The 23,236-nt window shown below is 38.2% G+C and overlaps 1 protein-coding gene across 1 annotated transcript in view; it reads left to right on the forward strand.

Moving 5' to 3' along the window:
* The window catches only part of LOC130929535 (collagen alpha-1(XI) chain-like), a 540,279-nt gene that overhangs the window by 429,049 nt on the left and 87,994 nt on the right, over positions 1-23,236 (forward strand). Inside the window, exons 9-10 of the mRNA XM_057856736.1 lie at positions 566-728; positions 18,414-18,542. Coding sequence (XP_057712719.1) covers positions 566-728; positions 18,414-18,542 — 292 coding nt within the window. The remainder of the gene's footprint in view (positions 1-565; positions 729-18,413; positions 18,543-23,236) is intronic.

A 23,236-nucleotide genomic window follows, 5' to 3' on the forward strand; every position in this document is an offset into this window, starting at 1 on the left:
TTCATTAATACCCAAGATAGTGTTATATCATAATTATGACGGTCTTATGGCGGTCTTATGGCAGTCTTATGACGTCGCCATCAAATAAAGTGTTACCTATTTACCCAAATAAATCAGCAAATAAGCCACACTGGACTGTAAGCTGCAGGATACAAAATGAGGGGAAAAAATTGTCCGAAAATTATAGTAATTTTATTTCTTCAGCGGATTCTTAATTAAAGTAAACACAAATGACGTCACACCCGGGTCTCAGTCTACACTAGCTTGCTGAATATTGCAGAAATTTTTAGTGTTTTTGTACTGGTCTTACTGGTACAGAAACCAGCATGTGCTGGATGTCTTAGCAGGGATGAAAGACAATTAAGACATAGATTAAGACACATCAGCTTTAGCTGGAGGGGCAGAAAGTGCTTTAGCAAAGCATGAAAACAGTAATTTAAGTATAGCATTATGTGAAGACCGGAAGCGCTGAAGCAAGAAACCATACCAAATCAGCTATATCAAATTGAAACTCCAAGAAACTCAAGAACTTTTATGGGACTGATTTTGTGTGTGTTGTCATTAGGTGGCATCGTGTGGCCATCAGTGTGGAGGGGAAGCGTGTCACCATGATTGTGGATTGTAAAAGAAAGGTTACCAAGACTCTAGCCAGGGGTGAAAAAGCGGCTATCAACACGCAAGGCATCACCGTCTTTGGCACCAGAATCCTGGACGATCAAGTCTTCGAGGTGAGCTGCTTGTCATATTGGAATCCTTGTTCAAATACCTCATTTTGTGCTTTCCCGATGTGGAGCTTTTAGAGCCGCTTGACTCATTAAGGTGACGGGATTGATTTACCATATTCGCCCGAATATAAGACGGTGTTTTTGCATTGATTTGATTTGCATTGATTGATTGCATTATATTCGCGGTCTAGACATTATACCCATTCACAACGCTAGATGGCGCCCGATATCATTGAAGCTATATTGCGTCACGACAGATCTCAGCTACTCTCAAGTTTAACCAGTTTGCATTATTTTTTTTGCAATGTTTTTCCTTATTCAGATTTGTTTCAAGACTACAGTTACAGTTAGACTTCACTTTGATGGTTAATGCAGTTATTGCAATTTGGTTGTTTTATCACAATAGATTGGTTTATTTACATTTCAGAAACCAGAAGCCATTCATTTACGAATGTGATGGCACTTTAGTTTACATATTAAAATGTTCAGATATGAAGATGTGAATGAGGCAAAATAACATGCGTTTTCTTTAAAATATATTCTTATAATCATGTTTCAGATGTACCGTAATTAATTTTCTGTATAAAAATTAATTTGGTGTTCAAAAAGTCTTTTTTCAAACTTGAGTCTTGAAAAGAAGGGGTCGTCTAATAATCAGGGCCGTCTTATATTCGGGCCAATACGGTAATTGAAAATTAATCAGGTTTAATTGTATATTGCTCGATTAAACTCAACGTTTTAAGATTAACGCTGAGCAGTTTTTTAAAATTTTGTTTAGCTTTTAGGCTAAATTAAAGTCATGCTAAAATAAATTGAGCTATTTTAGCCTTTTTCCTGCTAAATTATACTGCGCAAAATTTAGCAGGTTGTGACCTGGGTGGAAAATGTGACTTTGACACGCGACACTTTGATGAGTGATCTTGGAATGCTGGTGTTGCAGCCGTGGTTAGACATTCTGACAATGTTGATAAGGAAATATAGCGTGGTTATGTGGGACCATAAAAGCCACAGTGGTGAATTAGTTTTATAAGGGAAAGAACGCCAGACTGGAAACCACACCGAGATAGTAATTAAGGTTGTTATGAGTTGAGGGGAGACTGAGTGTCAAAATCACTTTCTCTTAGACACTATGTTTAAAATACTTTCCTCAAAAGTTTCACACCAACATAACTTCATCTCATTTACTCTAAGCTCGATTCAGCTCTAGATGAAATGTAGCCGAATTAGTTTTTATACAATGAGGATTTCTAGGGCTGAGCACCGATGTGAGATTTTTTTTTACAATAAGGCTTACCGTATTTTTCTGACTATAAGTCGCTCCTGAGTATAAGTCGCACCAGCCCAAAAATGCGCACTGAATAGGGAAAAAAAAACATATAAGTCGCACCGGAGTATAAGGCGCATTTTTGTGGGAAATTTACTTGATAAAATCCAACACATAGAACAGATATGTCATGTACAGTATGATAATGTTACATGATGCATGAACAATGAAATGCGAACGTGTCCGGTATGTTAACGTAACATAGATATTAAGGGTTATTCAGACAACTATGGCATAAAGAACATGCTAACAAGTTTACCAAACCATCAGTGTCACTCCAAAACATTAAATTATATAATAATGTGTTCATCATTTCACAAATAAGTCGCTCCAGAGTATAAGTTGCACACCCAGCCAAACGATGAAAAAACTGCGACTTATAGTCCGAAAAATACGCTAATCTTCGAGTTAGCAGGCATTTAATTAGTCGGTGGAGTTGATTTTAACAGTGCAGTTTGTCAGTTAATTGTTAGTTTCATGGCTCCAGAGTGTCTAAACTAGCGCAAGTCAATGGCACCTGCTTAGCATACCAATAAAAAACAATATATACAGTACATGCATGAGAATCACCGATGAACCATGTAATCATTTGTGTTGGTTATGCTTTCAGGATATACGTAGTTATTCAAAACATACCATTGCATGTCAATAATTGTCATATGAACAGCAGTAATCCAGCAGCTCTAAAGGGAACAAACTGTCTAGGCAAGCAGGGCGGAGTGATATCAGATTGTTTTTTTTTTCACCGCTGATTTTTTTTTTTTGTGTGTGTGTGTGTGTTTTTTTTTTTTTTTTTGTGGGAACGAAAGGGACTCCCCAGCAGACTAAGCACGAGTGGCCGAAGCACTCCTCTCTATTGTGGTCACATTACGCATGTTAAAAAATAGTCCTGCAGAATTAAATGAATGATGGCACTTTGGTGTGACTTTGTTTTGGCTGCGTGGGTATTTGGAACAATGGTCTGCATTTTGAATTTATTTGACTATGTTAGATTTGTTAATATCGTTTTTCATTAGCATACTAAGTGGGCACCATTGACTCGCGCTAGCTTAGCCACTCCGGGGTCCTGAAACTAGCAAATAACTGACAAACTGCACAGAATTTGTTGAAATCAACTCCACCGACTAATTAAACCCCCGCTAATTCGAAGATTAAGCCTAATGTAAAAAATGCCCCCTTTAATGCTAATCCATTGCAGTCTTTCGTCCTCAATGCTAAACTAAACTCAAATCACTTTGTCTCCGCTTTAACTTAGGTTACTATAGCCTTCTGGCATTGTCTTGCATCATGGTAGTAGAACTGATGTGTAATTCGATGAATCTGATCTGATCTGAATTCAGCAAGATAAACTCAGCTGTTCTTACAATCATACCAAAATGAATTAATTTTGGTATGAATATAAAGTACGTATAAATATGCATGTATGAAGTGACAATTTCACTTGACTGGAAACTTATGCTTTCCTTCGCGCTCCCCACAAAGTCAATCAGATAATGAGGTGTTTTTTATCCAACACAATCACGACACTGAACCTACAGTATGTTAGGCTAATAATTGCTTCCTGCTTAATGGCTACGGTAATTACAAACGTCCTTGTTGTTGTACTGTCATCACTGTAGCATATGTTCACATAATATAAGCCACATGTATTTTGGCTTCATTATTGTTGTGATTGTACTACAGCGAGTCCACCTTGACACCTCTGGAACATAACCAGCTGTTTGAGAAGTCACATGTTTATGCTCAGAAATACAAAACTAGGCACAGGAAATAATGCAAGTGAATTCTTCCCAATGGTTAGAAGCTGGAACTTCTAACCGTTGGGCATTGTAAATTCTTTATTCACAAGTACAGGATTTGATATTTTTGTGGGACAAAATAAAAATGTATAACATAGAGTATACAGTACATATAGTATACAGTGTATAAACTATATATATATATATATATATATATATATATATATATATATATATATTAGGGCTGTCAAATGATACAATTTTTTAATCGAGTTAATCACAGCTTAAAAATTAATCGGAATTAATCGCAATTCAAACCATCTATAAAATATGCCATATTTTTCTGTAAATTATTGTTGGAATGGAAAGATAAGACACAAGACGGATATATACATTCAACATACTGGACATAAGTACTTTATTTGTTTATTATAACAATAAATCAACAAGATGGCATTAACATTATTAACATTCTGTTAAAGCGATCCATGGATATAAAGACTTGTAGTTCTTAAAAGATAACTGTTAGTACAAGTTATAGAAATTTTATATTAAAACCCCTCTTAATGTTTTTGTTTTAATAAAGTTTTCAAATTTTCAATCAAAAAATAAACTAGTAGCTCGCCATTGTTGATGTCAATAATAATTATGGTGCTGAAACCCATAAAATCAGTCGCACCCAAGCGCCAGCAGAGGGCGGCAAAACACCAAAAAAACACAAGTAACAAGTGGAAATGACACTTTGCGTCATTTTAATCTGTCTGAGCGGGGCATGTGCGTTAAATGTGTCAAATATTTTAACGGGATTAATGAAAAAAAATAATTAACGCCCGTTAACGTGATAATTTTGACAGCCCTAATATATATATATGCATATATTCATTCATTCATTCATTTTCTATGCCGCTTTTCCTCACGAGGGTCGCGGAGGTGCTGGAGCCTGTCCCAGCTAACTATGGGCAGTAGGCAGGGGACACCCTGAACTGGTTGCCAGCCAATCGCAGGGCACATGGAGACATACAACCATTCACACACACACACTCATACCTACAGACAATTTAGAGTGTTCAGTCAGCCTACCATGCATGTTTTTGGGATGTGGGAGGAAACCGGAGTTCCCGGTGGAAACCCACACAGGCACGGGGAGAACATGCAAACTCCACACAGGAAGGCCAAAGCCCGGGATTGAACCCTTGATCTCAGAACTTTGTATATACAATATATACTGTATATTAGTATATTCAATAGAGTAGTCCCATGTTATCGGGTAGTCAATAACATCGGCCGAAAAAAACATTTTAAAATGATATTGAATAATATCGACATAGGTTTGGGCCAATATGCATGTTTCCTTCAAAGTGAATGTAGAAGCCTTCTGCCTTTGTACAAGGGCTGGTCACAGCTTAGCAAAGCAGTTATGTTTATTGACCATTAGATGTCTCCAAGCTAAGATGCTTGGGATTTGTTATGTGAGCAGAGTGATTTCATCAATAAACTTTACTTGAAGTTGTTCTCATATTTTTCACTGAATTTTTATCTGGCAAACCTTGAAGTTTTTACATTTATCTTATTATTATTATTATTATTATTATTGTATTTATTATGAAGGCATCTGGCGGGGTATCACAATACAATTAGCCATAATGTGGTTAGTCCAAGACCACATACTGTATATCTATATCAGTTTGATATCTGTTTTGGTTAAAATGTCATTATTGGACAACTGAAATATTTAACTACAGTGCAATTGTAAATACAAGTTGGTTGCGGTAGAGAAAAAGTCAAGCTTAAGACTCTTTAAAAAGCGCTCACAGATGCAGAATTTTAACACAATTTTTTTCACCATTCTAGGCAAAACACCACCATTTTTAAGGGATCGACAAAGTACAGTGTATTAATTCGAAAATATATATTTGAAACCACGTATAGTATACAGTACTTGCTCATGAAAGCAGTCATTTTTAGATCTTCTCACTCCTGCGATAATGCCTTGATGCTAACGCAAATACGGTACTTCATAGAAAAAAAATGTACTGATGAGCACTTATGCTTGTTTTGTTCTATTCATTTTTTTCTCGGGTTAAGGCTTTTAGCTTTCACACTAACCTTAATTTAGCCGTTTTAACTTTCATGGCAAGCCATGTCGTGTTTTAACGTCAGGGTTCCCGCAGGTCCTTAAAAAGTCTTAAAATGTCTTGAATTTAAAATCAGGATAATCAAGGTCTTAAATTGTCTTAAATGTAATAGAAAAATGCAGCTGGTATTAAATTTCCAGACTATGCCTTTAATGGCATGGAAATTACAAAATACAACAGTGCCCGGTTCAACGTGGGGATGTGACATTATATCATAAAGGTTATATATTGCGGGAGTTTGTAACCCAAAAGGTTATCGATATGCTAGGTACGCAGGTTACTTCCTGTTGATTTTGAGTCACTTCCAATTCATTTGGGAACATTCTTGAGTCTCTTCCTTTTCAGTAACCCAGAATATAAAGGAGGTGACCTGTAAATGCCCAAAATCAACATGAATTCACCCGTAAATGCCTCAACAGCAAAAGGAATTGACCAAAAATCAACAAGAAATGATGTGAAATACCCCGAAGTGAACTCGTTGCCATGCATTGGCTGCCACTGTCGGGCACAGACGTCCAATCCATTGGAAGTGGGAGGGATGGCACACCCTCCCAGTTCAAATGGATTGGAAATATACTAGTGATAAACTCATTCAAATTCACAGCAGAAGGATGAAAAGAGCTTGGTTCTCTGTTTATTAGTTATTTTGTGAACCCCCTAGAATTATTTTTTTGAACAATCTATCGATAATTGTTATATCGCCATATTATAAGATCATCGTTATCATGAGTCTTGTGTCGCTAATCGTATCATATCGCGAGGTACCCGAAGATTCCCGCCCATAGTACAATGTCTGCAAAAAGACTTTTATGTTAGGGACAATGGATGTCAAAGCCGTCATGTTGCACATGATGAGAGAAACTCAGCGATCTGTGGCTGCAGCTTTGTACTTACAATGAAATAAAATTAGTTTTTTTTTTCTTCATCAGAAATTGTTTCGACAGGTTTTGGTCTAAAATTATACTTTTATGGTCTTAAAAATGTCTTCAAAAGCATTAAATGTGACTTTAAAAGGGTGCAAGAACACTGAACGTTCATCTAAAGCCAACATACCTTCATGCTAAATTCAACTCTTTCAGCCTTTGAGATCAACTCTGTACATTCTTCTATGCTACTTTTTAGCATCGTCCAGGATAGCAGATGCAACAGTCTTAAAAGGGCAGGAGAAATTGGAGTTATGATCAGCATGTGCTCACATTCCACAGCTGGTAGACACATCCTAACCCAGCAGGTTAACCAATTATACGGCCTCTGTGATCCCTCCTTTTTATATTTAATGCAGATGGTGCTGAGTTACTTTTGAAATGCAATTTTTGTTTATGCACACAAAGACTTAAATAAGTTCTATTTATTATGAAGGCAGGAAATGCTTCATTTACTAAAGAGTATCTACGGTGGTTAGCTGGTTCCTGGAGGAATATTGTACAGTTCGGTAAATATCTGGTGTTATAATATTTGTGTGTAGTCTTGTATTTGCCAAAATTAAACCTCTGGTTAATTTTCTTGCGCACCACCATATTAGGAACAGACAGGCCAGGATCTAGGTTTACCCACCAGAGTGGGCACTAGGAAATCTTGAGGGGGCACCCTCAATGCAGGCTTTTTTTTACCCTCTGCATTTCTCCGGGCTTGGGACCAGCGCAAGTAGGACACTGGCTTGTGTCCCGTTGAGGCTGCATTATTTTTTTTTGTTTGTTTTGTTTTTGTTTGTTTTCATTCATCTATCTACTTATTCTCGCAGTCGGCGTGATGTCACGATGACGTCATCTTGCATATTTTGAGATGGGGGCACGCACAGGTAAACATCCGTAGACAAACGTTGTCTGAAATTCATATATTTCAGCTGCGTTTTGCGTCTTTTTTACATAAAAACGTCTTAAACATGACTTATTATTTTCACGAGTCACTGCCGACAGACGCGAAGAGGCGGTACAACTTAAAATTAGCGTGTATTGGCCTGCAAATCTGCCCATACAAAGTCGCAGCTGATAGCTGGATAAAACATCCAAAGGAATTGCCTGCAGTGGAGTTCGGAAACATCGACAACAATCCTCAAGTCACCCAGTAAGTTGACCTTTATCAATTACATGGAATATGTACTGTGTGGAACTAAGAAAACTGGTAGTATATACGGAGTGATTATTTCTGCCGTAACCGGTAATTTGCCTCCCAACGTTATTAAGCCGTGAACACGTCACGGCAAAATAACCAATTCCCACCAGGCCAATAATATACCGACCGATCAGAGCAGTTCACGGCAAAAGAAAAATAACGCTTTGCGAGTTTTTGGGATACGGTAATAATAACCACTGCCTAGTCTATTGAATCCCAGCAGCTAATTGGGGCAAAAAAAAAAATCGATTAAAGTTTACTCACCAGTAATAAAATGTCGGCTGCAAACGTAAATTTGCCTGGTTTTAGGTTCCCACTGGCGAGAACCGGAACAGTCTTCTCTTAATGTTCCTCAATTGATTGCTTTCAGCCATTTGCTTGAATGAAGAATGAAGAACTTCAAATGCGGCTCTGAACTCTTCCTTGTGTTACGACCCGCAACACTGCAACTTTTAGTCATTCCGACGGAAAAATAGACCGCAAATAAGACAAAAGTTCAACGCGTTTGTACTACAATGCACGACAGAGCAACTGCTTGTGACTCGTGTTTTGCCCCCATTTCAATATGGCGACGCTTTGTTGTGGCTGGTAACGTCATTAATTGCCAGATGTCCGATTGCGAGAATGTGTCTGGAGGAAAGAGAGGAAGCGCGCGGATAAAAAAAACGAGGTTGGAAAAACAGCTTGTTTTGGTGATTGCTTGTTCGGCGTGGTTGCGACCAACAGTAACCGTTCATCCTGCAATAAAAAAGTAGGTGAAACCAACTCGCCATGCATTCTCTATACCCAGTGCGACGCTACAATAGATATTCCCGACATTTTGATTGGGTGGGCACGACTCACGTCTGGGTGGGCCGTGCCCACCCCGGCCCCCCCATACATCCGGCCCCGGGAATGGATGTGATTTCAAGTTGCTTACTGGGCTTCCTTCATACCCACCAGCTGCCATTGAGTGATTCGCCGGATCATTCATTCATTCAGGATCGCAGGGGTATCCCAGCAAAGAATGGGCAGGAGGCAGGGTACTCACTGAAGTGGGTACCGGCTAGCAATTAGTTCACGAAGACACTCACAACTACAGAAAATTTGGAGTGTTCAATCAGCCTAACATGCATTCTTTTGGGATGTGGGAGGAAGCTAGTGTATCCCGGAGAAAACCTACGCAGGCACGGGGAGAACATGCAAACTCCACACAAGAAAGCCGGAGCCGGGATTGAACCTCTGAGGCGGACGTGCTAACCTCTCTTCCACTTTTCCGCCACATCCGATCATAGTTATAGGAATTTTTTTCCGCAATCAAAACAATGGTCTGGATTTACAGGTTTAGGCTCACAAAAGTAGTGGTTATCTTTGTCTTTTCGCTTGATGTTGAGGCATCCATGCATTTTGCATTCTGCCATGTTGGTTCAGAAACCTGTGCTACCTCCGATTCGCTCCTCAATAATGCCACGTCACGACTCTGCCCCAGGGCCGGCCCAGCCTATACGCAGACTATGCAGCTGCTTAGGGCCCCTGACAACTAGGGGGCCCCCAATCTGGCAAATGTTTAATTTATATTCTATTTTGTTTACTACAGTTTGCTTTATTTGACTTTTGTGACTTTTGATACTTGATTACAAGCCTAAAAAAATAAAATTTCTTCCTTAACTTCTTTCTTTCCTCTTTTATGCAAAAGGTTTGGCGCTATACTGTAAGAACTGACAATCATTTGGGGTGAGAAGTTTGAAGTATGCAGTGCAACAAAATCTGATTAATATACAAAATATGGACGTATGGCATGGATTGCATGTATGAGTTTCACAGTACACTGTGACGAAATGGTGGGCCAAAAATATGGGCCCCTTTGCATTATTTTGCATAGGGCCCCCAAATGGCCTGGGCCGGCCCTGCTCTGCCCCCTGCTGACCAAAATGTATGAGGTGTAACGGAATCACGCACAAAAAGATTCAGCGATCTTTTCTAAATTAATTTTAATCCAACGAAAGTACCATAAACGCATTTTGATCCAATTTTTCCTGATGAAGCCATAGACTTCATAATATATTGATGGGTCACGGGTCGCGAGGCCAATTCTTAGGGGGCCAATCCCCGTCAAAGCTGACCGAGTGGAAACATAAAGCGCTTTTTACGTTTAAAATTATTGTGAATAAATGCTTGAATCACAGATTTTTTTTTTTTTTTATAAAAAAATTTTTTGTAAAACAGTCTCGATTCTGGGTTAAAAGCAAAAAACCGGGCAGTTAGCATTTATTTTACGTAAATATGTTGAATGTGATGCTAGTCTTTTTAGCCAATGTGGCACCGCCTTATCACAACAGCTTTTTACGATGAAAATTCTTGTGACTAAATGCTTAAATCCCTAAATTCTTTATAGATATGAGCGTAAAACAATCTCAATTATTGGTTAAAAGCAAAAAAAAAACAGGCAGTTAGCATTTATTTTACGTAAATAAGTTGAATGTGATGCTAGTCTTTTTAGCCAATGTGGCGCCGCCTTATCACAACAAACAGCTTTTTACGATGAAAATTCTTGTGAATAAATGCTTAAATCCCTTATTTCTTTATAGATATGACCGTAAAACAGGCTCGATTCTTTATTAAAAGCAAAAAAACAGGCAGTTAGCATTTATTTTATGTAAATATTGCGAAGTAGGACGCCAATGCTGTAGCAGCTAATTTCTCCCATTGATTTTTTTTTCACGTTTCCTAATGCATGCATGGTATGAAAAACATCATAATTATCTTGAATCCTCGAACAAATAACTCCTAAGACAATCCTTCCTGTTTGTATGCGGTACAGCTTTCGCACTTTTTCAACCTAAATTCGGCGTTAAATCGATGGGTGTGTGTGTTTGAGAATAACTCCTCTTGATGCTAAGTGTAGGCAGGCCCCCTTCCCGAAGGTGTGGCGCAGTGTCAGCGCCTTGTCTCCTGAAGTCTATGATGAAGCATAAATGTATTTTTCAGCTGACCACTGGAGGTACAAAAAAAAAATGTTGAGTCTACCTTAGTGTTGCATTTAGGTTAGTTTGGAGCTAAATCTGCTGTGATTGCTAAGTTTAGCTAAGTGTGAAGGCATAAATTCCTCAATAGCAGAAGTGTTGACCTTAAGGGAAGGTTCTAATAGATATGTGTCTAAATTTTGAAGATCAGTGGATTTCCACAAAACCAATGGACAGGGAAGGAAAGGGATGCACCCAGCTACGATTTATCAAGAGTTGAGTCAAGGCTAGCACATCGCCATGAAAGCTTCTACTGTATTAGGTATGATTGCTATCGCACCTGTCAGTGCATACAGTCAGTGCATCACAGATCTCATTTCTTGAGAATTTGCCTGCTGCTACTAAAAGCCATGATCAGGCTAAAATCTGGAGTGCGTTACGCACACTTTGCTCGACTAATTGTCGTCCTTGTGCGCTTTTTCCCCTGCACATTCCATCTGGGTGTGTTGTTCTTCTACTCCCAGAGACCTGCTTGTCTGTATGACAGTAAGAAAATAAGAAATACAACAAGTGAGGTTCTCATCCAGAGGAGGAAGAGGCAGTTGGATGGTGTGAGCTGGACACATGTGGGCCATGATTTGTGTCAGGGGTAGGTCAGAGTGATGTCATCAGAGAGAGAGAGAGAGAGAGAGACAGAGAGAGAGAGAGAGAGAAGCAATTGCATCATGCTGGATTCTTCGTAAGTGTAAAAAGAACATAACTACTGTTAAATTGCCACCATTAGAACTTTGAAACCTTCCCTAAAAAGTAACATGGTCCTTTAAAAAGTTAACAGTCATTACTTTTAGCTAGTAATTAGGGTTGTTCCGATCATGTTTTTTTTGCTCCCGATCCGATCAATTTAGTTTGAGTATCTGCCGATCCCGATATTTCCCGATCCGATTGCTTTTATTTTGCTCCCGATTCAATTCCAATCATTCCCGATAATTTTTCCCGATCATATACATTTTGGCAATACATTAAGAAAAAAATGAATAAAACTTGGACGAATATACACAATCAACATACAGTACATAAGTACTGTATTTGTTTATTATGACAATAAATCCTCAAGATGGCATTTACATTATTAACATTCTTTCTGTGAGAGGGATCCACGGATAGAAAGACTTGTGACTTTGTATATTGTGACTAAATATTGCCATCTAGTCTATTTGTTGAGCTTTCAGTAAATGATACTGTAGCCATGCCCAAATGCATGATGGGAAGTGGAACCATGACTGTGCGTAGTGCTACCAATTGATATATCTTCTCTGCGTTGGGAAATAACATAAGGTGTTAAAAAAATGATCAATTGCTACCTTGCTTCCCCACATTGCTTCCCATGATATATCTAATCATAGGGAGAGGGATTGTAAGGCTTTAGCCAATTAAGAGAAGGCTCCAAAGGCTGGCAAAATTCACTCTACTCATTTTGCCCTGCCTTTTATCTCTCTATATAGGTAAAACGGCGCCATTACAGATTGAGCGCGACAATGCGTGAGTGGGTCGTGCAGCGCATGCATTAATTGCGTTAAATATTTTAACGTGATACATTTTTTAAAAAATTAATTACCGCCGTTATCGGGATAAATTTGATAACCCTACCTAAAGCCTAAACTAAAGACTCTGGATGAATGTAATATATTATGTCTGTAACGTTAAATACAATTAGAAAACGATTTAATTAAAAAATATATATATACTGTATATTTAAAAAAGGCATGTCCGATATTTTTTTGCCGATTCCGATACTTTGAAAATGACGTGATCGGACCGATCGATCGGGATGCCGATCGATTGGGACATCTCTACTTGTAATAGTTTGCGTTTAAATTGAACGCTTTTATTTTGATACGTATAGGTTAGCAACTAGGCTAAATGTCCTGATTTTAAGTCAACTTGAAGGCTGTGTTCGTGTTCAAGGTAAAAGAATTAAGCATGAAGTGCTGTTTTGTAGGTTGTTTATTTTAACTTGGCTTGAGGCTTAGTATAGTGTGTTTAGGTTTTAGCATGTAACAGTCGGATTGATCGTAGCTTGAATGCAGACTGTGTCACATTTTAGGTTAGCATGAGCTCAACGTAGCCTAAATGTTAGAACGTTTTGACTTTAATTTAGCATCAAGTGCACGTTGTGACGTCTCTGCTGTCGATGAACCTCATGAGCTTCCTCGTAGCGCCTACATTACAGCATAAACATCCCACCACGCAGAATTAATAAAGGGAGAATGGAGGATGTGAAGCGGATGTCAACAAAATCATGCACACTAACAAAAACAAAGACTAGACAAATAGACAAATAAGCACAATGCTGTTTGATTTGTTGTTGCATCTTAGCACACACAGCGTTCTCCGTGACAACACTCTCTCGAATAGGAAAGAATGTGTAGCAACATAAGTAAATAAGGGCACATAAGTTTAGAAATTCCTTGAAATTGACTTCCATCACTCCATTTTATTTGTACTACTCATCCTAATTGACTTTTATATATTCTAAGAGATTTGCATTTTAATTAATCTTTATTTATAGTTTCATTTGTTGATTTATGTCGATAAAAGTTATTTTTAAAGGATATGAGACTGTAACTTGCATTCACTTTTCTTTTTGTTATCATATTCAATTTGTTAATTGGCAAGGAGAAGTCAAATGGATCTGCATTTATAAAAAGGCATGTTACCCAACATGGTTCCTTGCCCTTGGCCTTCAAAAATATTTTCAAAATTCTGAACTACAGTTGTACCTCGACATTCTATCGCTTTTACACACGATCTTTTCGACATCCAAAGTAAAATTTGACTCGCCATTTGTTTCTAAATCCGACAATATGCTTGAAATGTGATGATTTATGACAGCGCCGCAGTTTCTTTATTCTCCCGCACGACGGTCGCACGGCGCATTTTCTTGTGAGAGAAATCAACATGTGTTCCAAAAAGGTTAGTGCAGGTGGTGGAAAAAGGTGATGCTTGTCATTGAAATGAAGGTGGAAATAATAGAAAAATATGAGCGTGGTGTGTGTGCCCGTGAAATGGCTCGACAATACGGCTGTCTCGATGGTTCTCCTCCGACCTCCCTTCGCTAGTCTTTGTTAAGTTAAGGTGCCAATTATTATTGTGGTAACACAACACGCCTACTGTCCGCTGCAATTGACTCCAACAACAACAGGACATTAAAAAAGAAATTAAAATCTTAACCGCACCTGTCTCACTGTCACGTCAGCCATGCGGTGCGTTCAGGTACAGCACGCAAAACACATTCACTACATTAGAACCTGATTCGTTAAATTATTACAGGAATTATTATTATTAGGGTTGTTCCGATCATGTTTTTTTGCTCCCGATCCGATCGTTTTAGTTTGAGTATCTGCCGATCCCGATATTTCCCGATCCGATTGCTTTTTTTGCTCCCGATTCAATTCCAATCATTTCCGATAATTTTTCACGATCATATACATTTTGGCAATCCATTAAGAAAAAAATTAATAAAACTCGGACCAATATATACATTCAACATACAGTACATAAGTCCTGTATTTGTTTATTTTGACAAAAAATCCTCAAGATGGCATTTACATTATTAACATTCTTTCTGTGAGAGGGATCCACGGATAGAAACTCTTGTAATTCTTAAAGGATAAATGTGACTTTGTATATTGTGACTAAATATTGCCATCTAGTGTATTTGTTGAGCTTTCAGTAAATGATACTGTAGCCATTTAACTGTTCTGCCCAAATGCATGATGGGAAGTGCAACCATGAGTGTGCGTAGTGGAACCAATTGATATATCTTCTCTGCATTGGGAAATAACATAGGGTGTTAAGAAAAAGATCAACTACTACCTTTCTTCCCCACATTGCTTCCAACAATATTTATAATTGTTGAGAGAGGTATTTTAAGGCTTTAGCCAATTAAAAAAAGGCTCCAAAGACTGCCAAAATTCTCTCTGCTCATGTTACGCTGCCTTTTAGCTATGTATATAGGTAAAACAGCGGCATTATAAATTGAACGCGACCATGAGTGAGTGGGTCGTGCAGCGCATGCGTTAAATATTTTAACGTTATCAATTTAGAAAAAAATTAATTACCGCCGTTAACGCAATAAAGTTGATAGCCCTACTTTCAGCCAAAACTAAAGACTGTGTAAGTGTAAGACATTTTGTCTGTAACGTTAAATACAATTAGAAAACGAATTAATTAAAAAATATATACTGTATATATTAAAAAAAGGCATGTCCGATATTTTTTGCCGATTCCGGTACTTTGAAAATGACGTGATCGGACCAATCTTTAATTATTATGTTATTTTTCCGGTTTTTATTAATCTTTTTTTTTTTTGCAGTGTTGTTAATAAGGGCGTTAGAGTATAACGGCATTACTAACAACGTTATTTTTTTCAGTAGTGAGTAATCTAGTTAATTACTTTTCTCGCCAACGCCGTTACCGTTACTGAGGATGTAAAGGCGTGCGTCACTTTGTATTACCACGTTGGTTAAATGACATGAGAAAAGTTCGCGAGACATGGAGAGAGAAGAGCAGGAGTGGGGAAGAGGGAGTTGTGACGTCGTTGCAAACGCGATGCTAGGCTAGGTGGCTCTAATAATACCTGACTGTGGCTGATAGCCTACAAACTACGCCCACATGATGCTACGCTAGATATCACGTGTATATGAACTAGATGAGAAATGACAGACTCGGCAGTTTTAGCAAATGTATAGAGAAGTAGATGGAAAATGATACAATTGCCGGCATTAGTAAACAGCCGCCATCTTAAAGCAGTAAACTTCTCAGAATGGCTCTGTTGTAGAGAATCTTCCTGGCGAACCTCAGTAACTTTTTATCTAAAATACTCCTAAATCCTAAATCGGCGATTCTTGACTTGAATCTATCTTTAAATGATGAAACAGTTTTAAAACTTCATGTGTAGAAAGTAGACAGAAGGGAACTAATGCAATAACGGGGTCAATTTTAACAACTTGTTTCAACAGTTGATTCACAACATTAAATGACTTCCAAACATAGCAAAGGTTCCTATCTAGTTATCGCAATAGCCACAATACACCTATGTCTAGTTAAGTTTAGGGTAAAGAATTGGGCTAGGGCGACTGTCCCAAAAACCCTTTGAACCTCACATAGTGTGACCTGTTTTTTTTTTTATTTTTTTTTTTTTAATAATGGAAAAAAAACATGAAAAGTAAAACCAGTTACTTTGCCAAGTAACTACGGTACTCTTACATTCAGGTAACTAAGTTACTAAGTCAATTAGTTTTTGGAAGTAGTAAGTAATTTGTAACTGTAATTAATTCTTTTTTTAATGTAAGATTAACAACACTGGCAAAGTGCCATGCTAATTGCCATTTGTAATGGTACCAGTAGTATTTATTAAGGATTTAGTATAGGTTTTCCCGCTGTGGAACGAATTAATGGAATTATAATGTATTCTTATAGAAAATCCTGTTCGACATACGACCATTTCGAATTACAAACAAGGTCCTGGAACGAATTAAATTCGTATGTAGAGGTACCACTGTATATTTTCAAACAATATTTTACCACATCTACAACCTCATAAACGTTCCTATTTTTATTTGCGACTTGGCTGTGAATGGTCACATTCTTCAACTTGCCTAACCGTGAGGCGTGTTGGCTGACAGCAGGGTTAGTGGTGCAGCTGTAATTTCCTTTTCCAAAAGCTCATGAAAACCAGACGTCGTGCGATATCTACTGACCTTGATTATTTATCTGCTGTGCACGGGGACTGGCAGCCTTTCTCGTGGCAGATTCTACAATAGGTTGCAGACTCGCTTCAAGCCTTGATTAACGACTTATTCAATTAGGAGGATTACGGGCTATCATGCTCCACCACATCCTGCTTGTTGTGTTTTACTGTCACCTTTTATGACTGCCATGCTGTGTTAATCAGGAAAGAGGCTCAGAATGCTAGCATCTGAACTCCCGATTTGAGTCCTAAAATGACACGTTTGGGGTCTTTAGCAGAGGTGGGTAGTAATGCGTAACATGTACTCCATTACATTTACTTTTTGATAAAAATGTGCTTCTTGAGTAGTTTTACCAAGCCACACTTTTTACTTGAGTAGATTTGTGAAGAAAAAAACACTACACTTACTCCGCTACTTTGGGCTACAAAAGAGTCATTATATTTTTCGTCTTTATTCATTCTATGTTAGATTTTTTTTTTTTTTTTTTTTGCCAGCGATGCCAAGAGTAGCTCTACCAATGTCACCAATGAGACTGTTCCGGTTTTCGATGACCAAGTAGACGGCCGAATCGGGTATAAAATTTCAGACCCACCTCCTGATGATCTAGTTGTTGTTTATTGCAATCCAGGCATTTCCAAGCTTGTTCACAATCTAAATAATAGTGAGGGATTTCTTATTGCAAGTGACTTGAGTTTTGTAAGTGGTCGGGGGCCATGAGTCGTGGTCGTTAGTATGGTAAGAGTATTAAAGTTTTCAAATGGTTTAGGTGGTCAAAAAATGTGTGGCTACCCCATCTGTGTCCAAAACAAATCTAGCTACTCACTTCCATTAGTTGATTAGTGCATCATTTGCAGCTACACAAAGCAGGCGCCATCTTTCCAAAATACGACAAACCAATACATTGGGTGACCAGAACTGAAACTTAAAATTAGACTTTGAACACAACTTTGCTAATGAATATTTTGGCTCCAACAGAGACGTCGCAATAATAATCACATGACTTCATTATACCAATCAGGCGCAAGCTTTCCGTTCTATGATCACGCCAGCATGTTCAATCATGCCGCGTCTTAAAAGGAAGTATTTGACATAGAGCTCTGCCCTCAACATGACTCGAAAGCACAGATTTAAACCTTTCTCCCAGTTTTAAGTGGCACCGATTGACCACGGAAAACCGGAGATATGACCCATTTAATTTCATAATGGTATTTATGAAGGAACTATTCACTATTAAAACTAGGAACTATTTTCACCACTAGAGGGCACTCATGCTCTTTGGACGAATAATGCTTCATTACTGTCATTTTTTTTTTTTCCTGTTGCCGGAATACAATGATATTTTTCTTTATTATTTCTTTGGCTTAATGTGATCATGTAATGAGTTATTGTACAGTACCATTATAAATACAGTTCATATAGATAAGTGTGTGCTAAGAGAGAAAAAAAAATACCATTATTTAAAAAAAAAAAAAAATGTAAGCAGTTACTCACAATTTTACTCATTACTTGAGAATTCTTTTCACTAAATACTTTTTTAATGTACTTGAGTACAAGTTGGATAACTGCTTGTACTTGAGTAACATTATTTTGAGGTAATGCTACTCTTACTTGAATACAATTTTTGGCTACTCTACTCACCTCTGGTCTTTAGCTGACTTCTTTTTTTGTTTGTTTGCGTTCCAGGGTGACATCCAGCAGCTGCTGATCGTGGCAGACCCCAGGGCTGCCTATGACTACTGTGAACACTACAGCCCTGACTGTGAAACCCCCAACCACCAGGACACGCCTCAGGCTCAAGAACCTGAAGAAGAGGTAGATACTAATATACATGAAAACCTAACATTTGATCAAATTTGATTGGCGGGACGTAAAAAGTCCTTTCTACGGTACACACTACTTTCTGTACAGACTCTAGAATTACATCCAGCAAAAAAGAGGGAGACATCTTGCTTCATAACACGAAAACATATAGTTCACAGATGTCAGTAATATACTAGCAATGAATGATGTATGATCATATGATTCATATGATCATATATATACTAAGTCCTTCTAAAAAAATTAGCATATTGTGATAAAGTTCATTATTTTCTGTAATGTACTGATAAACATTAGACTTTCATATATTTTAGATTCATTACACACAGCTGAAGTAGTTCAAGCATTTTATTGTTTAAATATTGATGATTTTGGCAAAAAAGTCAAGAAAAACCAAAGATCCTATCTAAAAAAAAATTGCATATTATGAAAAGGTACTCTTAAGAAGCTATTAACCTAATCATCTGAATCAACGAATTAACTCAAAACCCCTGCGAAAGATTCCTGAGGCCTTTAAAAACTCCCAGCCTGGTTCATTACTCAAAATCGCAATCATGGGCAAGACTGCCGACCTGAATGCTGTCCAGAACGCCATCATTGACACCCTCAAGCAAGAGGCTAAGACACAGAAAGAGATTTCTGAGCGAATAGGTTGTTCCCAGAGTGCTGTATCAGGGCACCTCAGTGGGAAGTCTTTGGGAAGGAAAAAGTGTGGCAGGAAATGCTGCACAATCAGAAGAGGGGACCGCACCCTGAGAAAGATTGTAGAGAAGGGCCGATTCCAGACCTTGGGGACCTGCAGAAACAGTGGACTGAGTCTGGAGTAGAAACATGCAGAGCCACCGTGCACATGCGTGTGCTGGAAATGGCAAAAGCACCTGACCCGGGCTACAGAGCAGCAGCACTGGACTGTTGCTCAGTGGTCCAAAGTACTTTTTTCAGATGAAAGCAATTTTGCACATCATTCGGAAATCAAGGTGCCAGAGTTTGGAGGAAGACTGGGGAGAAGGAAATGCCAAAAATGCCTGAAGTCCAGTGTCAAGTAACCACAGTCAGTAATGGTCTAGGGTGCCATGTCAACTGGTGGTGTTGGTCTACTGTGTTTTATCAAGGGCAGGGTCAATGCAGCTAGCTATCAGGAGATTTTGGAGCACTTCATGCTTCCACCTGCTGAAAAGCTTTATGGAGATGAAGATTATATTTTTCAGCACGACCTGGCACCTGCTCACTGTGCCAAAACCACTGGTATATGGTTTACTGACCATGGCATTACTGTGCTCAATTGGCCTGCCACCTCTCCTGACCTGAACCCCACAGGGAATCTGTGGGATATTGTGAAGAGGAAATTGAGAGACACCAGATCCAACACTGTGGATGAGCTTAAGGCCGCTATCGAAGCATCCTGGGCCTCCATAACACCTCAGGAGTGCCATAGGCCTCCATGCCACTCTACATTGAAGCAGTCATTTCTCCAAAAGGATTCTCGACCAGGTATTGAGTACATAGCTGATATAATTAATTGAAGGTTGACTTTTTTTGTATATTAAAAACACTTTTTTTGTATTGGTCGGATGAAATATGCTAATTTTTTTAGATAGGGATTTTTGTTTTTTCTCGACTTTTTTGCCGAAATCATCAATATTAAAACAATAAAAGACTTGAACTACTTCAGTTGTGTGTAATGAATCTAAAATATAAGATAGTCTAATGTTTAACAGTACATTACAGAAAATAATGAACTTTATCACAATATGCAATTTTTATTAGAAGGACTAGTGTAAATATATATACATATATACTGTATATGTATATATATATATATATATATATATACATACATACATACATAATTTTTTTTTTTTTTTTTTTTTTTTTTTTTACATATTTATATATTACCTCTGGGCAGTCATATAGTTGTCTGCTGATTACTGCGGAATCGGGCATCCAAAAGGCCCAAATATGGTTTCTTGCCCGTTAAATTCTTTCGCATTTTGTATGTTACTTCTAGGATTCTAATATGCGGCGCTACTGTCAGCTGACTTTTTCCATCAAGTGTTTGACCAAATAACTGATGAGCTCATGACGGAAAACTTTTAGCCTTTTTTTTCCTTGCCGGCAAGCTCGACCCGAGCCCTGCATTGCAGTGGCCCCGTGATTTATATCACAAATGAGTTTTGCAGGCTACCCGAAATCCAACCTTTTTTCCGTTTCCCCCATGCAGCAAGACTCCCAATACCTGGAAACGTTTTTTTTTTTTTTCTTCCTCTCAATGCCGAAGTTCAACTGTGGAAGAAGTGGCTGGAAAATGTTGGTTCATCATCATCAACTTCACTCTGGTGGAGTCTGTCATGTGTGTGAGAGAGAGAAAGACAACTTGGCTGCACGTATAGTTTATTCACAGTCAACGTTATAGCCGGAATGTTCCATGCAATGCTCCGCATTATAGCTTTTAGACAGATTTACTTGGTACGTTCGTGTATGGAGACCTTCTGGAATACTGCAACATCAATAGTTTTGTTTTTTTTTTCTCTCATGGAAAATGGAATGGAAAATGCACACCAATAGATTTTCTCTTTAAAGAAATGTAATGCATATGTACGATTTGAGGCGAGTGTAGCATCAATAGTTTTACCTCCTTTTTTTTTTTTTTTTTTTAAAGAAATTACAACATTGAGTCTTCTTTTTAGGAAAGTTCAAGGTCAATAGTTTGTTCGTCACTGTCGATGTTATAGCGACACATAGATTTTTAATGGCTTTACATGGTGTGACGTAGAGCTTATTATTGAATATTGATCGATTATTTTAATAGTCCATTTATCTATCAACTAGTTCGTTTGAATGATCGCGTAATCGGATCAGGAACATTTGATGCGTTGCAGAATCAATTTTAGGATATGTAAAACCAACGCTTGCTAAGATTGCACTTTCAAAAGAGCATTAAATGCAAATACGAAATAAAATTCCCGTGTGTGCCTTCAAACTCTGCAGAATTGCAGAATTTAAAATAGAATACCTGAGCTTAAAATAAATACATGAGGATCTAAGTACAACAAAAGAACAATTGGCTAACATGCACAGCAAAAGTCCACCAGCTTGAATGCTATAAAATGCAAACATTTTTTGACAATGCTCTTAACAAATCCTTCAAACACAGAATCCCGCCAAAAACGGCTAAATATATGTGTATATAAAGTAAATTATGAATGCATTAAAAAAAAAAGATTAGCTCAAACAAAAACTTACCTTATGTTGGTCTCAACAGGGAGCACCTGGATTCAGCCATGTTAAATAAGTTATGTCATATTTACTGTTCTCACTAGAAGGCAGTGTATCCACACAAATCTATAAAGCTAAATGCAAACACTTTTAAAACAAACCATTACAACTTCACTCTAATTAAACGAATACTCGAAACGGAAAAATTTGATCCGAAGCTTTTTTCTAATCGAGTTACTCTAGTTAATCGATTACTCGTTGCATCACTAATTTGATGTTGTAGACCTTTTCAGAAACTGCAGCACCAGTAGTATTGTTTTTCCTTTTAGGTAAGTGCAACATCAATGCGTTTCTTGATAGTTTTTAGGAAATTGCAACATACCGGTGTTCTGCAATTCCTTCTACGCAGCGAGACGTCCTACACAATACTTAGTGCGCTTGCGCAAGCATTAAAGCGGTTAAAAGCAGCGAGTACTCACTGTTTTGTTTGTATTGAGGTTTTTTTTACCTTTTCATTGCTTCAAAAAGACTTATTGCATGTATTTCCCTTCTCATACTTTTAACCATTGTGTTTTCGTGTGGTAGCTTTAAAGCAGTGTTGATCTGTTAGTCACGTAGCATATTTAACCACCCTTATTTGATATTACTGCATTTAAGTATTTTCTTAAGGCATTGTTTGTACGTTCTGCCTGTATGCATGTAAACAAAACAAGTTGAAAGCGCACAGTAGTGCTTTGAGTGTCAAATTCACCTCGTGTAGCAGGTTTCGCTGATGTAGCACATTTTGGTATAACACCAGCACTGTAATTTGTTCAAGAAAAGTGCAAAAATACAGTACTTCATCATCACCATTGTCGGTAGAGATAGAATGTTCTGTGATTGTACTCTTTAAAGACCTGCATGACACTTGATTGAGAAGGTGGTAAAGCAATAATTTGTCTTAATTTTAATTTTGCTTTAAAAAAGGGCAATAATAGTTCGACGGTAGTGCAGATCGTTGAGCGGTTCGGCCATTGATTGAAGTATCGGGGGTTTGAATTCAGCTCTCTCATGTGACCATTGGTATTGTATCCATGGGCAAGATACTTCACCCTACTTTGCCTGTGTCAATGTAGTGTGGGAATGAGTTGTTGATCATGGTCAGAAATACAGTACCGATGGCGCGAATTGGCTTGCCTGGTATACCAGACTCACCGCTGTTCCAGCGATTGAGTCTGGCGACCGTCCGGCGGATCAAATTCCGAGGGCGGAGCAGGCCACAGCAAACAGACAGCAGAGTGGACCAATCAGCGACGGGCAGACATTTAACGTTGTTAAAGTTAGCGACAAGTAATTAGCGTGAGCGGAGAATGGAGAAGTTTATTCAGCATGGCTAGCGCGAGCCATGTTGACTGTTGTCAATGACTTTTTTCGGTTTTACCGCAGATCGGAACATATTCTCGGCTCTCTCGTTCGCCATCTGCGTTGTTGTA

This window comes from Corythoichthys intestinalis, chromosome 14 (assembly GCF_030265065.1).
Source record: "Corythoichthys intestinalis isolate RoL2023-P3 chromosome 14, ASM3026506v1, whole genome shotgun sequence".
NCBI lineage: Eukaryota > Metazoa > Chordata > Actinopteri > Syngnathiformes > Syngnathidae > Corythoichthys > Corythoichthys intestinalis.